General features: G+C 44.1%; 1 protein-coding gene across 2 annotated transcripts in view; it reads right to left on the bottom strand.

Annotated features, from left to right (window-relative positions):
• LOC123764728 (Extracellular sulfatase Sulf1) overlaps positions 1–18,618 on the bottom strand; it is a gene marked incomplete at its 3' end in the record, with an annotated part of 180,104 nt that overhangs the window by 38,112 nt on the left and 123,374 nt on the right. The window contains 2 exon segments of one of the 2 annotated variants that reach the window (XM_045752788.2): positions 2,507–2,648; positions 7,666–7,832. In XM_045752788.2, the coding sequence (XP_045608744.2) occupies positions 2,507–2,648; positions 7,666–7,832 (309 nt within the window). 2 annotated transcript variants of the gene reach the window in all.

Here is an 18,618-nt window from a genome sequence, read left to right as displayed (position 1 = left end):
GGTAAACAGGTGGGTGGGCAGGGAAGTGGGTGAACAGGTGGGTGAGTGAACAGGTGGGTGGGTGGGCGAGCATTCAGATGGACGAACAGGTGGGTGAACAGGTGGGTGGGTGGGCTATCAGGCAGGTAGGTGGGTGAGCAAAAAGATGGGTGAGCTGGTGGGTGGGTTGGCAGGTGGGCATGCAGGCCAAAATATGACACCTACGATTTTTTTATTATGTTTCCCGTTCATTTGTTCATTTGATGCATCACGTTAGTGTGATCTGTGTGTGTAGTGTTATGTTTCCCGTACTCAGGGAACAAAAATGAACACTTTTATATGATTAAATTTTTTTTTATTTTTTTTTTCTTGCATCTGGTGGCATTGAAGGCATTAGACTCAGAGCAGTACAAGGGTTAAATGGGAAATTTGTTTCGCAAGATGAGCGTTTCACATGACGAGCTCGGTGCCAGAACGGATTAAATTCGTTAATCGAGGCTCCCTTGTATAATTGTTTCTATTGACTTCTTCCTACATGTAAGGAGGATTATTGTTTCTGGATCAGTTTATCTTAGTGTATTTACAAGTATATATTTATAATTTGTGGTATAACGACTTATGTTGTTATTGGAGCTGTTTGGGGAACATTGTCATTATTGTGCTTATGTTTGATATAGCCTCTGGTGAGGAGTTTGTGGACTTAGTCAAATTTTCTTGGTTTGTGGACGTAGCCAAATTTCCTCATTTATGGACTGTCAAATTCCTGGTTTGGGGACTTAGATTTCTGAGAGAAAATTCTGAATATGCAACATTTCCAGACATTGTAACTCTAACGTTTGGAAGACGAGTAATTGACTTTGCCAATTGTCAAGTCATTGTGGACTTATACTTCCATAGAGTAATTGATTTTGTCACTTTTCCAGTCATTGTGGCCAAAATTATGAAGATTTTATACTCTGCCATTTGTCAGTCTAGGTGGGACTTAGTTTTCTGAAGGCAGGAGAGAGGACTTTGACTGGTGATATTGATGTCCATACCGAGACTTTACTCCATTCTGGTATTGTATGTCACTACCTACCATGTTCATAACTTTTCAGCTCATCTTAAGCTTCCTAGTGTACCAATGTCATTAGGTTACCTATACTTACTGGCATCTAGATGCTTAACTTGTGTCTGTTTAACGTAATTGCCAGTCTTAAATTGACCAGTGTACCATTGTTGTTAGGTGATTGTGGACTAGCGACAGCTAGCTGCTTGACTTGTGCATTGATTATTTCATTTACTAGTTGTGGATAAGTGTATAGCTTGTTGTATATAGAGCAGTGTCATGTATATAAGTTTGCCCCAGTAAACTGGTGGCTTTTACCTAGACTTTCACTTCACCCTAGACATAACCTTTTGAGGCCAGGTGGCTTTTTGATGATTGCTGGAAAGCTTTATGTCACCAGCGATGCTGTGGGATGTCGTCACACAACAGTAGCCTAAGGTTCAGGAGAGAGATTCATTAATGGCCTGAGATCAAGCGTGAACAGTGTTAGCCAAGATAGTGTTTGGACATGTTGATGATCCATCTACCTTATTGTTCCAAGGACATACCTTGTGGTATATTGATATATAATCGTATATTCAATTATATATCATTATACCACAAATTATATATTATATATAATTATATTATATAATATATAATTATATATAATTTAGTATATTCCTTTGATATATTAAATACTATTTTATTCATTGTTTTTTCTCTTGCCTCTGTGTGATTTATAAGAGACAATAAAATATCCTGTGAACTGATAAGGAGAAATCCATATAAATTTAACTGGGAACTGATAATAGAATAAGAATTGAAAGAACACCCGAGTACCTTGGGAGAGAGGAAGTCACCTGTGTGCTCAGTGGTTAATTGTGAATTCATGATGACAGGTGTATACTGAGCTGACAAGTCCCGCTTGAATGTCGTGACTCCTTTTTCCCTAGAACTACAGAAATGACCAGGTGAGTTCTTACAAAGGTAGCTGATCAGCAAGGCATCAGTGAAGGTGGTGGTGTCTGCTTGTCTTTTGTTAGTGTGTTTGTATCTCTCTTTTTAATTACCTCCCACCCCCAGGGTGGTAGTTAGTGGGCAACATAGTAATGAGTCAGTATTGAAATTCACAGCCAGGGGGGATGCAGGTAATTTTTGTTTTCAAGATGTCATCTGTTTACTGGAGTCCTTAGGAACAGGATGTGAACCCCATGTACGCATGGGAGTTTTGAATCTTACGATATACTAACAAACTTGAAATATAAGGTTGCGCATCCCCTTTCCCCATGATATGAAGGATGGCACAGTACAGTGGTTAAGTATGATTGTGTCTGCCAAGTAATGTATAGGGTGAAAACATGGATAGACTCACCTTTGGCTAGGAATAAACCTAACAGGTTAACAGATAAACCCGAATAAACCTAAGAGGTTTCATGTCCCATATAACAGTACATAATAAAGAATACCAGGATGAATGTGAAGAAGAAAATACAGTACCTTAGTTTACGTAAATGTGACAGTAGCGAATTGCGCTGTACTCGTGTTCCAAGTGTCTGCTCTAGGATCTCTCTGCTGTCTACATCAGTGAAGACTTTGATGAACTTGGCACCATAATCTCTGAGATCTGTGGAGAAATGTGCTATTTACAGCATTATAAAATATTATACACTAAATATGTTTTCTTATTGTATAGGGAGATAATGCTTAAAATATTCAATAATAAAGTATTATTAACTGTAAACAACATGTACACATAGATGGGAATGTTAGGGGAAAACGGATCAAGATATTCCTAACTCATTCTACACTATTACTTCCTATGATGTATCATGGAATATGAGATACATTAAAAGGGCATTAAATTCAGCTACCCAGAAATCAGATTAGCCAAAAGAAACTATGAAAGAAAACTTGCCCAAAACAAAGGAAGATCCAAAAGCATTCCATGCATATATACAAAGTAAAACTTAAAGAACTCTGTAGAACCCCCTAAAAGATGAGACTAATTAACACTTTCGCACTCTTGGCGCTCAAAAAAAAATAATACCCTAGATGCTTTCGGCGCTCCGCGCGCCTACGCGGTAAGACCGAAAAAGTGTACACTCTTTTTACTGTCCTGATAATAATTGAAGGCGCACGTATTTAAATTTGGTATCACTGTGTTCGCAATAAAATTGTCTATAAGAACATATCTATAAAATGCCGCCAAACCATAAGGACTATCAACACCAAATAAAAAACTATTCAGATCACTCGCCAAGAGCGCCAAACAGCAACAAAATGTTTCCACTCTCTTAATGGTTGCGAAGCCTACAGTTGTCCTACATCGCTAATTGTGGTATCATTGGAATCGCAATAAAATTCTCTACACGGACATATGCATATAAATATAGATTCAATGTCGTAGCCCACCCAAAACAGTGTGGGAAGTGGCCGAAGTGTTACCCGCGGCAGCATATCGGCGAAACTCGCTTTGAAAAGTGTATATTCAATTCACTGTCCTGACATTATTTGTCGATGTATGTATTTCATTTTTGTACCAATGTGCTCGCAATAGAATGTTCTATAAGAACATAAGTATTAAAGGTCACATAAGGATGCGTTCGACCGGCAACATATATAAAAACTACATCGATTACACTCGTCGTGTCAATAATACAATTGTTTTACCACGATGATTCACTGCCACGCCGTTTTCTTTTATAAGCTGTTCGGCTATTAGAGAAAACGTAAATTTCATGGCAAACATTTGTATACTATTCCCAAGTTGATCGGATAATAAATGGATTTTATACAAATATTTTTTCGATGGACTACAGGCGTCTTCTGTTATGCGGAAACGTAAGAAAATACGGTGACGACTCATGGATAATCCTAAGCGCGAAAGTGTTAAGTTATATTGGATGATAAAAAGGCAGCAAACACTCTGAATGAATACTTTACATCAGTGTTCTCACTAGAAAGATTGAACGACATCCCATCACCCACACAAATATTTGAAGGAGGTGAAGAGAATGAATTAAGGGATATACCCATTACATACGACACAATCAGGAAGAGCATTGACAAACTAAAAGACTCAAAAGTCCCAGGTGTAGATGGATTTCAATCCAAAGTCGTGAAGGAACTGGCAAATGCACTATGCATACCACTGAAACTCCTTTTCAGAAAATTCCTGGACAAAGGGATAGTTTCCCTGGATTGGAAATATGCAAATGTTACGCCTATTTTCAAAACAGGCAGAAAGATTTCGGCAGAAAACTACCATCCGATCAGCTTGACATCGCACATTTGAAAGCTCATGGAGAGAATCCTAAGGGAGGATATCATACAACATCTCACAGAGAACAATCTTGTAAAATCAATGCAACATATGTTTGTTAAAAATAGATCTTACTAACCTGCTCACATTTCTGGAAACGGTAACCGGCTATTCAGACAAAGGACTTCCGGTAAATGTAGCTTACATGGACTTTGCTAAAGCTTTTGACAAAGTACCACATGAGAGACTGGCAAGGAAATTACAGGCCCATGGAATAAATGGGAGAATATTGGAATGGACAAAACATAGAAAACCAAGGGTTGTGCTAAATGAGATTTAATCTGATTGGGGAAATGTGCTATGTGGGGTCCCACAGGGGTCTCCATTTTGGGGCCAACCCTGTTTATCATATTCATCAATGACATATATGAGAATATTACAAACCACATTATCAAATTTGCAGATGACACTAAGATCTATGGTAAAGTGGGATGTGAACATGATATTGAGACCTTACAAAGAGATCTACATGAACTCCACAAATGGTCAAATGACTGGCAAATGCTTTTTAATGTCGATAAATGCAAGACCTTGCATGTGGGGCATAACAATCCCCATCACAACTACCAAATTGATTGTACTCCCTTACAACAGATAGATGAAGAAATGGACCTTAGGGTCAAAATCCATCATTTATTAAAAGTTGCACAACAAGTGGGAGCGGCAGTAAAAAAAGCGAACCAAACCCTAGAAATAATCAAGCATACCTTTACCTTCAAGGAAAAGAAAGAAGTCATTCAATTGTATAAGTTTCTGGTTCACTCCCACCTGGATTATTGCATCCAAGCATGGAGACCTCATCTTCAAAAAGACAGCAACTCTGGAGAAAGTGTATCACCAAGCAGCAAAAATTATACCAGTGCTTAGTCATCTCTCGTTTCAGGAACGGTTGAGGGCCACTTGGCTAACAATACTGCAGACAAGGAATGACAGGGGGTTCAATGTCTTCGGGGTGTTTGTGTTCTGTCTGGGGCTGTGCTTTGCATTTCTGTGGTGTATCTCCGCCGGCAAATGTGGTGGTTTGGGCCCCCCCCTGCTTCGATTCCGGGTTTCTTTGGGTTCTTTAGTTTCGTTCTGGAGGTTTCTTCCTCTTGGGCCACCTTTGTGGGTTCAGGGGGCTTTGTTTCCTCATGTGTGACCCGGTACTGCCTTCTGGGGTTCCGGGGTCTTCCTGGCTCGCAGACTGATCTTTTTGGGTCTTGGCACGTGTTGTAGTCGTGCTGGGACTTTGGGGTTTTGTTGTCGAGGTGGGCCTTTTGATGCAATTTTGTGCCATCTTCACCTGGCCAGTGTGGTGCTCTCTACCCACTGGTCGGCAGCTTGTAATTTTCTTTTCACGTGTGTGTGTGTGTGTGTACACCTGTGCATGTACATGTGTACACTGTGTGTGTGTGCACATGTGTATGTGCATACGCACGTGTGTGTAAGATGCCTTGTATATATATGTGTGTATGTGTATGTGTATATACATAATATATATGTATATATGTGTATATATACTTTTTCTTTCGGAAGGGGCTCTGTTCCCTTCTCTGTCGACGGGGCTCTGGGGGAGCAGCTTGCTCTGCTGACTCTCGCATGATCCTGCAGTTAGTGGGCGCTTTTGGTTGTCTTCCGGCCTCTGGTGGCGGCGGTGGACGGCTTCTCCCCCTTTGGGGGGTTCAGGGCTGGCGAGGTGGGCTTCTTCCCCTGCGCTTCGTCATGTTATCTTCGTGGGTGCATTGGACGTGGTCGATCCGCCCCATCCTTCTGGGGTTCCCGTCTGCTCTATGCAGACATGAGCCTGTCGAATCTGCAGTTCTTCTGGACTTCTTCAGTCTGCGCCCTGGATTCTATGCCTTCATCGGAGGACTGTTGTCTCCTGTCCGGCTTCTGTTGAGGCCAGGTGCCTGGATGGTGGTCCTGGACCGCCAGGTCAATTCTTGGCACGTTTCTCTCCAGTTTTCCAGGTCTGGTACAGTTGGTGGTGGGGCTTCAGGCTTACCGCTTTTGTTGCCTTCCCTATTTTGTAATTGGCACTTGGTGTATTTACGCATCTTTACCGGATCTTGGTGCCCTGTCTGAGTCTGCTTGGGATTCAGTGTCTGGCCTACCTCGACGACTGGCTGGTGTGGGCTCCCAGTCAGTCCGCTTGTCTGCTCGCCAGGGGTGTGCTTCTTTCCAGATCGCCGGATTTGGTTTCCTGGTGATCTGGAGGCCGTTCCATTTGTTTCCGTCCCGGGTTCGGACCTGGCTGGGTCTTGTTTAGGGCTCTTGGGCCGCTCCTTGTCTTTCCCTCCAGAAGTGTTGCTGAGGCTGTGTGATTTGCACCATTTAAGGGTTAACAGAGCCCTGAGGAAGCTGATGTGAACCCCGTGTAGCCATAGGACTTTTAAGTCTTACGTGGCACTTTAAAAAGTATATATACCATATGCGCCATGCATGAAGTCATACCAAATTCATATACAATTATTGCCGTTCAAGGGTTAAAAGACAAATTGCAAAAAGACAAGAATGAAGTACCCTGACTAACAGCCACCTTCTGGAAAAAGTGAGAATGTCTATGTTGAGAAGAGGGAATCAAGTTCAACAGAAGAAATAAAGTCAGATATTTCTGAACCACAGAACCCCCTACTTTGACCAGGAGGATGCAAGTTGAGCCTCCAAATATCACTGGCTAATATCTAACAGCGGGAACATATACCCATTACAAAAAACACCCAGCTAACAGCTGAAAAGCAGAGGCAGCTGCCATGACCACCTGGGAAAACTACCTCTTCCATGAACATGAGGGGTGTAAAGGGTGAGGCAGATAAGAGGAAAAGAGACCAAGTCAGTTCATGAATATGAGAAAGCACAGCCTGCAGATGTGATAAGCAAACTTCAAAGAAATCACCCCCCACATCCAACAATAGGAGAGTGAACAACTTGGGCACCATCTCTGCCACAAATGATGCAAGAAGATGAACCACTATGCCTGACACTGATGTCAAAGCATCTATACTGCTATGCATCAGTTCACAAAAAGCAAGCAAGCAAGCAAGCAAGCAGTCAGACCGACCGACCGACCGACTGGACTGACTGGACTGACTGGCAGGCAGGCAGGCAGGCAGGCAGGCAGGCAGGCAGGCAGGCAAGTAGGCAGGCAGGCAGGCAGGCAAGTAGGCAGGCAGGCAGGCAGGCAGGCAGGCAAGTAGGCAGGCAAGCAGGCAGGCAGGCAGGCAGGTATGGAGGCAGGCAAGGACATTTGGGGGAATAAGCATCCCTGGGTAAATTACTTGTCAAGAAACCAGTGTTTCTATTACAAAATTTTCCCATTCTCTTTCCCTCTATACACCAATATACTGACACCAACCTTGTGTGGCATGTTTTTTCAGGAATGTTCGTTGCTTTCGCCTTTCTGCTGGGTCAAGTTTAACCAGGTAGCCCATTCCAAGATAAGGCTCACAAACACAATTTCTTTGCCGCCACCTTGCTCTGGAGCCCTGGGTCTTTCCTTTCCGGCACTTGTGAAGCCTCCATCTAGATGATCAGGAGTTGTGGGAATGAAGAATGAAGATTAAATATTACCTTCAAAACATAAATTTTGTCTTTAAACACTCAAAGTTGTTGAAAAAACAGCATTGAATGTAAGGAAATGCCATTTTCTAGGTGAGCCCTGGAGGCTCCCTGGAGCTATATTAGTCTGGTGCTTCCATCACATGGGGTTCTGCCTACCGGGAACAACGAGCCAGAACCTGGTTCCCTCAGAGAGGCACAGGGAGCAATGGCCTATGAAAACTCCACTCTTTTGAGAGTACAGTGGTACCTTGAATAACGATTGCCTCAAATGGGGAATATTTTGGGTAACGAACGGCCCGATCGCCAACAATTCATCTCGTATGATGACTGCTCATTTGAATAATGACGACACCACATGGTGGGGTCGCGCTGCTTCTTGCACATTCTCGGACGCCTCCGACGATGCAAATAAATTATGTTGTTTTTGTTTAAAGATGCTAATGATGCTGGGATATAAAGGGTCAACTGCTGAGATGTTGCAAAGCAATGACTTTTTTGTAGAACAAAAGAAATGAAACATTTTGAAAAACAGAACAAATGTCAAAAAGATTCGTTCGTGTTTGTCAGGTAGGCTGCTCCATTATTGATACGTAAATGAAAAATACAAAACAAATGGAATTTCGAAAAACAGAACAAATGTCGAAAAGGTTCGTTCGGCGTTTGTCGAGTAGGCTACTCCATTATTGAGACGTAAATGAAAAATACAAAACAAATGGAACAAAATAGAATAATACAAAATACAGTATGAACATTTGAGACAAAGAAAGAATGCTATAATGGAGTAGCCTACCTGACAAACACTGAACGAACCTTTATGGCATTTATCAGTTTTTCAAATTTTTTCAACCTTTTTTTTATTTTTATTTTTTTTTATTTAACCCTTGTGTGGCTCAGGGCTAATTAATTTGTCAAGCACAGGCGCATACCAAAAAAAAAAAAAAAAAAAAATATATATATATATATATATATATATATATATATATATATATATATATATATATTGTGACGGTAACGCGTTGGTGTTCGGCTGTTTGAGGCTAGGGGTATGGCCTCGTCACATAGTTATAAAAAAAAATAGAAAAACTGGAACTTCGTCTGTGGTAAGGTAAGGAGAAGACACACAAAACACAAGTAAACTTTAACAATGAAATTTTAATTACGTTAAATAAATCAAAACATGAAAATAATGCACAAACAAATTCTTATAATAAAATCAATGAATCAAAATAATAAGAATACTTAAATGACACAATGAAAGTTACGTTAAGGCAAAATAATAAGAAGTGCAACACAAAAGTTAAGTGGGAGGTGCTGGAATATTGGCTTAAAGCCACCACCTCTCTCAGTACACGCTAACGTCTAGCTGGGAGGAGTGCTGGCTACGAAAGCACGGAACATTCTGAGGACTGATGTTGGGGCGACCCCAGACATCAGGTAGTATTGGGGCGAGTGCAGGTGCAGCCAGACCGGCGACCAATCAGCGGAGCCGTAGCGATCAACGGGTAGTTTGGTGGTTGGAGTTCGAACAGGTGGCTGGTTGCATACGTTTCTGCTCACCCTGGCAAGCCTTGCTGGTGCTGGTGTTGTTGTCGTTGTTGGACATTTCTTCCATAGTCTTTTTATATAATTGTGAAGACGTAATTTTGGAGGGAAGAGCAGGCTCAATCTCTTGAAGGAGATTATCGTCACAACTCTCCCCCGAAGCCTGCGGTTCTGGAAGAAGTACGTCGTTATTTGGTGGAGTAATGGATGGTGTCGCTTCTACTTCATAAACTCTGGAGAGATCATGGGCTAAGATGTTGTCAGACTCTTGGTATAGCGTGTCTCCAGGTTGAATTTCTGCAGTTAGCAAGCCCATAGTAGAAGACGTTGAGATGAGAAGTGGGCGTGCTGCAGGAGGTGTAGGGTGGTGTGGTCCGTATTGATGGTGGACCGAGCACTTTTCAGGTGTGGAGTGAAGTGCTGAAGCTTCAGGATGAGGAAGAGTAGCTCCTTGCCAATTGTTCCGTCGTTCCTTGTAGCAGTAGTCGCTGACAGGTGTATTCTTCTCGCCTCGTTGCTGCATCACGACACCACCATCGTCGGTACCATTGGCGTCGACATGGAGGATGTAGGGCTTATCTGACGAGGTGAGAGTGGAATTAGAAGAGGGCATAGGAGCACGAGTATTATCCTGAAAGCATTTGGGAAGATCATTAAGGATTTTGGAATTAGAAAGCGCCGACTCCTTGTCAGTGCTTTCGGGAGAAGAAGCCGGGATGGTCTCACTGTGGATGTAGGGTTCTGTGAAGGTAGAACAATTAATCAAGACAGTGGGAGGAGTACCATTATATTGCTTCAGGAGGTTGACGTGGCACAGCTGGGTCTTCCGCCGCCTATCTGGAGTCTCTATGACGTATGTGTTGTTGCTTCTGCACTCTTTGACGCAGTAGGGTCCTGAAAATCTGTTTTGTAAAGGTGAACCTGGGATAGGGAAATAAGCAAGGACGAAGTCTCCCGGCTTGAATTTTCTTACTTTGCTGGTCTGGTCGTAATGAGTCTTCATTCTCACCTGGGCTTTCAATAGATTATCATGGGCAAAGCGGTGGACTCTCTCTAGAATGTGCTGAAGGTTTTGAAGAAACTGGGGCACATTCTGATGCTCACTGAAGGTGGCATCTCTGAGAGAGTCTTTGAAAGCCTTAAGGGGAGTACGGCACTTACGGCCGTAGAGCATCTCATAAGGAGATACTCCTAGGGACTCATTGGGGAGACTTCTGAAAATACACATTATTAGGTCAATCTGCTTATCCCAATCCTTTGAGGTTTCACTACAAAACTTTTTCAAGAGTGCTTTGATGGTCTGATGACTACGTTCAAGAGAACCCTGTGAAGCAGGATGATAGGGGCTGGACAATACCTGTTTGATGTTGAACTCCTCCAGTGTCCTTTTGAAGAGATCACTGGTGAAGTTGGTGCCACAGTCACTTTGAATCTCCCTGGGAAATCCGTATTGAGTGAAGATCTTCAATAGATGTTTGATAACCGTAGCAGCCGTGATGTTCTTCACTGGAACTGCTATGGGAAATCTGGTGGTAGGACACAGGATGGTTAGGATGTAGGCGTTACCTGAACTGGTCCGAGGTAAAGGACCGACACAGTCTATTATGAGTCTGTGGAAAGGTTCCGCAGGCACCTGTATGGGAATCAGTGGTGCTCTGGGAATGGAGACGTTCGGTTTGCCTGCCATCTGACATGTATGACACTGTTTTACGTACTGTTTGACGTTGTTTACCATACCTGGCCAGTAGTAGTCTTGACGAATCCCATGGTAAGTCTTGTTGAAGCCGTAGTGGGAGAATGCTCCATGGGCCAGGTGTAGAATAGTGGGCCGCAGGCTGGTGGGAATCACAAGTTGTTCGGTGTTGGCCCAATCGTCCTCCTCCTTCAGTTTACTGGGTCTATATCTGCGGTAGAGCAAGTCGTTCTCTAGGAAGAACCCAGGAATACTGTCGGGTTGAGTCTCAGCCTGGAAAAACAATGGTGTTAAAGTAAGATCTTCCCTCTGCAACTTACGGAACTCCAACTTGGTCAGATGCGGGGGTAGTTTCTGAGGGTCTTGAGGGACAGCGGTAGCAGTAGAGTCAGCTGGCTGTGGACGTGCGGCTTGTGCACGGGTGGTCACGAGAACCGGAGGAGAAACTTCATCACTCTCTTGAACCTCTGCTGGAACATACTCAAGAATAGGGTTACTTGGCACAGAGTTACACACCTGGGGTTTGTCCATGACGATCAGGTTGGTCGGTTGCAGGTCTTCTGCCAAGTCGTTGCCTAGGAGAAGTTGCACTCCAGGCATGGGAAAAGGCTTTTCCCTGACGGCGACTTGGACTTCCCCGTTCACGTAGGGACAATTCAGGTGGACTCTGGCGAGAGGGTATGGAGTAGTAGCAGTGAGGTCAGTGATGAAGACGGTTTCTCCGGTGTAGACTATGTTGGGCACAGCCGACTTCAAGATGATCGATTGTAGAGCCGCTGTGTCCCTCAAGATCTTCAATTTGAAACGTCCCTCCGGATTTGAACCGTTGGCAGAGACAGTTCCAGTATACAGGTGGTTACTGAAAAGAGAAAGATCATTAACATCAACACCAACATTCATCACAGGCTTACCGGACTTAGGAGGAGTTGGTTTGGGTCGTTGTTGGTCAGTGGTTCCCTTGTATTGAGACTTACCACACTTGTCTATGGTATGTCCATAGAGTCTACAATACTTGCAGTACAGTTGTGAACCAGCTTGATCGGGGCTCACCTTCTCGTAACTGTACCACGACTTCTTACTGGAGGATGGTTCAGGTGTCAGCCGGTGGATGAGGCTGTAAGTGTCAGCCGACTTAGCACACTTCAGGTAGTCGGTTTCTTCTTTATCTGCTAAGTAGAGGCGGACAGGAGGTGGCACACGTCTCAAGAATTCTTCAACAAGCATCAGGTTGACGAGTTCTGCAAAAGTAGAGACATGTGCTGCTTCCAGCCATTTCATGAAATACCTCCGTTTCGTGTTAGCAAACTCGAGGAAGGTAGTGGTACTTGCCTTCAGGTGGTCACGGAATTTCCTTCTATAACTTTCGGTGGAAAGTAGGTAGGCGTCTAACACTGCTTGTTTCAGAGTGTAGTAGTCATTCTCAGACGCCAAAGTACTGAGTGTGACTGCAGCTCTACCTGTAAGATGGACTCTGAGAAGTGTTGCCCATTGGTCGACAGGCCAACTGAGTTGATTAGCAAGGGTTTCAAAGGTGGTAAAGAACACATCAACTTCTGCTTCTACAAAGGATGGCATTAACTTACTTGCATGTGATATATTAAAACTGACGGGAAGATTGGCAGTAGCTTGCTGTCGTTGAGCGAGGTGTGAAGTTTCCAACGTGTATTCCCGTTGACGACACTCTAGAGCCAGAGTCGCTTGTTGCTTGTCATGTTCGCGTTGCATCTCCAACTCGCGTCGTTTGGTTTCAAGCTGTACTCGTTCCCGCTCCTGGAGTAGTGCAACCTCACGTTCCTGGAGGGCGAGTCCACGTTCATGTTCTTCTCTCCTCAAGGCAGCTTCACGTTCTCTGAGGGTGATTTCTCGTTCTTGTTCCTCTCTTCGTATGGCAGCAGCTCGTTCTTGTTGTTCGAGGGCTTCCCTTTGCTGCTCACGTTCAATCTTGGCCAGCTCTAGTTTGAGTTTCATCGTTGCCAAGTCAGTTTTATCTGCAATATAGTAAGTTTCATGAGTTTCAGAGTCTATCTTACCTTGCTCTAAATAGTAATCCAGCAACAGGTTGTGTAGGTCATTTTTGTTGGCTTGGTAGGGAACTTCTAGTTGATACTCATGTGCAAGAGTTTGTAATTCAGTCCTCTTGGCACGACTTAAAGTCCCTATTTCACCTGCTGGATTTGCACGGAAAGTTTGGAGACGAAACATGGTGAAATTAGCAAATAAAGGTACACGAATGTTCAATAATGAAATGTCAGAAACAGGACAACGTGGCAACTGGTACCTATCCTGTGTGATCTTTAACAATTAACGTTAAGTGAAAGATATTAAATGATTAAATGAAATCAAGGGCGCAGGAAATCTTGTACCCGGTACTCATGTAAGAGAATAAGGGCAAGAAAATCCTACTAACAAATGAAACAAAGTTTCGAAAACAAATGAAACAGTTAAATGCTTCAAAAGTAAAATTGGTAGTCCAAGGATGTAGGCATACCTTGCCAAGTCTCTATAGGACATAAAGCAAGTTTTTCCTACTGAATTTAATATGATACTTACAGAATTAGCGAACTTTTGTGCTCTGAAAAAATAAGCTAATTCCCTACCGTTGTATGTATCATCATCTCTGACTGACGTGTAGGGGTGCGAGGTGTCAACTGGTGACGAGAACTGCTGCTGAGGTCCCAATTCAGCAACTAAAGTTCGAGCTAGAGGAACTATGGCCCTCTTTGTCCTCCTACAGTCAGATTGCAGAAGATTGGGTACTCTTGACCCGGGGCAGACCACAGTACCAGGGTACCAATATGATGATCTGTCAGAATGAGAAATATTCAAGGGACATAGATGGTAAATACGAGTAATAACATGGAGGGAGAGATGACCAATTAAGAGTATGACTGAGGCCTACAGTCACCACGTAATCCAAAGTTGTCTCACCTTCACTATATGTTACTCTCGTAATGCACAATACACCGCACCTTATAAAAAATGAAATTGAATGAAAAATAGTAAAGCTACGTTAACAAAGTTAAATACGCTTACCATAAATTACCACTTGGCACCAGTACCTGAGTGAGGCTCCCGGACAGGCCCCCATATAACTTGTGACGGTAACGCGTTGGTGTTCGGCTGTTTGAGGCTAGGGGTATGGCCTCGTCACATAGTTATAAAAAAAAATAGAAAAACTGGAACTTCGTCTGTGGTAAGGTAAGGAGAAGACACACAAAACACAAGTAAACTTTAACAATGAAATTTTAATTACGTTAAATAAATCAAAACATGAAAATAATGCACAAACAAATTCTTATAATAAAATCAATGAATCAAAATAATAAGAATACTTAAATGACACAATGAAAGTTACGTTAAGGCAAAATAATAAGAAGTGCAACACAAAAGTTAAGTGGGAGGTGCTGGAATATTGGCTTAAAGCCACCACCTCTCTCAGTACACGCTAACGTCTAGCTGGGAGGAGTGCTGGCTACGAAAGCACGGAACATTCTGAGGACTGATGTTGGGGCGACCCCAGACATCAGGTAGTATTGGGGCGAGTGCAGGTGCAGCCAGACCGGCGACCAATCAGCGGAGCCGTAGCGATCAACGGGTAGTTTGGTGGTTGGAGTTCGAACAGGTGGCTGGTTGCATACGTTTCTGCTCACCCTGGCAAGCCTTGCTGGTGCTGGTGTTGTTGTCGTTGTTGGACATTTCTTCCATAGTCTTTTTATATAATTGTGAAGACGTAATTTTGGAGGGAAGAGCAGGCTCAATCTCTTGAAGGAGATTATCGTCACAATATATATATATATATATATATATATATATATATATATATATATATATATATATATATATATATATATATATATATATATATATATATATATATTTATTTTCGTCTAAACCTGTTAATTTGTGCTCTCTGATCACGGGAAAAATAATAAAAAAAATCCTAAGTGGCATATATTGCCCGCTATAGGGTGGGGAAGTCTGGCAAAAAACAGGCGGTGACTCGGTGTGCGTCCCAGACGGTCTGTTGCTCGCCAGCTGTCAGGCAGGAGTTGCCACAAAGAGATAATTACCTAATTATTTCAATGTCTCTGATTGATTTTTCGTAGTTTTTTTGCTGTAATATTATTCAATAGTGTGTAGTGTGATATATTTATATAATAAAATGAGCGAATCATTGCTATACGCAAAAATATGGTGTGCATATTGTTGATTCAATTATTATGTTCATCAAACAGTGAACAAATACTTTGTCAGTTATTACACTATATACACAGGTTACATATAAGTATCTGCATGTTTTGTTCACCATAACAAACCACTAAGTTGGTATTATGAGTCAAAAAGTAAGGAGGAGTGACTGCCACACACCAGCCAACCACTCGCTGCCACTCACTCCCTCAACACCTCACTCACCCACATTCTCTTCCCACCATACTGTTTTTGCTTTTATTCACTATATACACATGTTATATATAAGTATCTACATTCGTGTTCACCATAACCAACCACTAAATTAGCATGCCGAGTGGCAGTGGTAGTGGCAACCAGTGGCAGCCTGCCACTGGCTGCTACTTCCTCCCTCCCTCAACTCACCTGATTCACCCACATTCTCCTCCCACAATACTGTTTTGGCTTATATTCATATATACAGACATTATATATAAGTATCTACATGTTTTGTTCACCATAACTGTACAACTAAGTTGATATAGTTAGTTCAGGCACTAAGAGACGTCGCTACACACAGTCAGGTGGCGGCTGCTTCCCTCACACATTCAAGGTTAGACGCACTAAAATTTCACCCCCAACAATACTGTTTGTAGTGTTATTACCCTATATACAGACGTTACATATAAGTATCTACATGTTTTGTTCACCATAACTGTTCAACTAAGCCAGTATAATGCCCAAAGAGCATAGTGGCCACCTCTGCCAACATTACAAATCATGCAGATGTTGCCACACCCATCACCAGAATGGCTTCTTCCCCACACTCCTTTTGCTGTTATTACACTGTATATACACGTTATATATAAGTATCTAAATTCACGTTCACCATAACAAACCACTAAGTAGGTATGCTGAGTGGCAGTGGCAGCCCGCCACTGGCTGCCACTCCCTCCCTCCCTCCCTCACCTTACCTGACTCGCCACCATTCTCCTCCCACCATACTGTTTTTGCTTTTATATACAGACGTTATATACAAGTATCTGCATATTTTGTTTACCACAGCGAACAACTAAGCTGGTATAGTGAGTGCAGACAGTAAAAGGTGGTCACACAGAGTAAGCAGACAATGCTACCTCCCTCCCCACAAAGATTACTCCTCCCACTACAGCGCTAATTATCACAACAATCCTGTTATTATCAGAATCCTGGTCATTTTTATCACAGGGGTCTTCTGTAATAATATCATCGCTAAATAATAGCATAAACATGTAGGGTTGCCAGGGAGCCTCCGGGGCTCACTCAGAAAATGGCGTTTCATTACATTAAACGCTGGTTTTCTGTGGGAAGCCCCTACTCCCTACCCTGGAGCTTCATACCCAAAGAGAAGGAAAAGAAAGGGCTGACCCGGGAGGCGGCCACCACAAACTCCGAAACGTGAAGCCACGACAACAAGCTGCAACCTGCGACCCAAGGCAACAAGAACGCACAGGAGCAGACACAAGCATAAAGAATGGGCGTCCAACAACCTATGCGACCCTCAAATCCTTGCACCCGAAATGAGCCCTATACGTCACCAACACAGCAGCGAAAGTTGCAAACGTCCGAACAGCACGGGCGCAAGGACAGACCGCAGGCTGGAAGACTTAAAAACTCTGCGGACGACCTGGGAGACCCGAGCCCTGAAACAGGGAACGAGGGGAACCGAATCAATCCAGAGTGCATCCCGAGACACGGTACGCAGGTAACGGCAAAAAAGTGCAACCGGACAACACAGGGCACACCCCTGGCCGAACCAATCAAGCATCAGTAACCCAAGGACCCCTTCGGAAAGCAGCCGTCTCAACCGTTGCCAGAAGGACTGAGAAAGGCTGCAAACGTACAAACCTAGCACCAGTACCAAAGAGCAGAAACCTGAACCGAAGGGGCTACCACAAACTAGGAAGATAAGAGGGCACCCTGGTCAAGGACCAGGACAGCTCAGGCGACGCATGAGCAGGCCGGAGGTGAAACAAAACACGAGAAAGCGTACGGAACGAAGCAAATGTGACGTCCACCCCAAACGCAAGCCGGAGCGGCTCCACCAGCGCCGCACAAAACGAGGCGACAGTAAGAAACATCAAATAACTGTAGTCCTGAAAACCCAAGAAAAGACAAAACAACCCGATGCGAAAGAGAAGACAACCTACGAAGAGCAAGAAAAAGGTGCCTAGAAACACCAGGAACGTCATACTGTCGCCGAGACGAAGCTCACAGGTGAGACACTGTCAACAAAGAAGAGGCGGAGCCGCAGGGAAATGCCCGGGTTCGGACACCTATCAAGCAGCGTCTGAAAATAAAGCTGGGCCGGCCACCAAGGAACCATAAGGACTACTCTCTTGGGAATGGGCTCCAACTGAGCCAGAACCCAAAGCAACAGCTGGACTGGGAGAATCCAGCAAACGAGCCACTCGAAGGGACCAACCCCAAACACCTAAGAGAAACCCTGTGGTTCTGGCAAAGAACCACCAGAGACCAGTCTGAATGGAGCTGAATGGTAGAGCACCCAGTGACCCGAACCCTCAGAAGCGCAAACCAGACAGCCAAGAACTCCCGAACTGTGCTGTGAGCCCGACGGATGGACAGACCCCACCATCCCCAGCTGACCTGATGAGCACTGCTCACAAAGCCCCAGCTGAGAGATGACCCGTCCGTGAACACATCGAGCGAAGGCTCAGGGAGGTGCCAAGGCACGGAACCCCGAAAACCCCAAAGAGGAAGCTGGTGACGCAGCACCAACACAAGATCCCCAGAGGAACGAACCCAACGATTGCAAGAGCGGCGGAAGGGGAGTCTCCGAAGGAACCAAACAGACGCCGAAGCCAAACCCAACCCTGCAGGCAGACCAGCACGTCGAAGTTCAGACTCCTGCACAACTGCTCGAGCAACCTCTGAGCAACCCGGGACCCCCTCATGAACAGCCCAAGGCGAGACCACAGCCGCAGCAACACTTCTGGAGGGAAAGACAAGGAACGGCCCATATGCCCTAAACAAGACCCAGCCAGGTCCAAACCCAGGTCAGAAACAGATGGAACGGCCTCCAGATCACCAGGAAACCAAACCCGGCGATCTGGAAAGAACCACACCCCCTGGCAAGCAGACAAGCGGACCAACTGGGAGGCCACACCAGCCAGTCGTCGAGGTAGGCCAGATACCGAATCCCAAGCAGACTCAGACAGGGCACCAACATCTGGTAAAGATGCGTAAATACACCAAGTGCCAATTACAAACTAGGAAAGGCAACAAAAGTGGCAAGCCTGAAGCCCCACCACCACCTGTGCCAGTCCCGGAAAACTGGAGAGGAAC

Source organism: Procambarus clarkii, chromosome 48, assembly GCF_040958095.1.
Source record: "Procambarus clarkii isolate CNS0578487 chromosome 48, FALCON_Pclarkii_2.0, whole genome shotgun sequence".
NCBI classification, from domain to species: Eukaryota; Metazoa; Arthropoda; class Malacostraca; order Decapoda; family Cambaridae; genus Procambarus; species Procambarus clarkii.
This window is presented reverse-complemented; position numbering and strand designations above follow the sequence as displayed.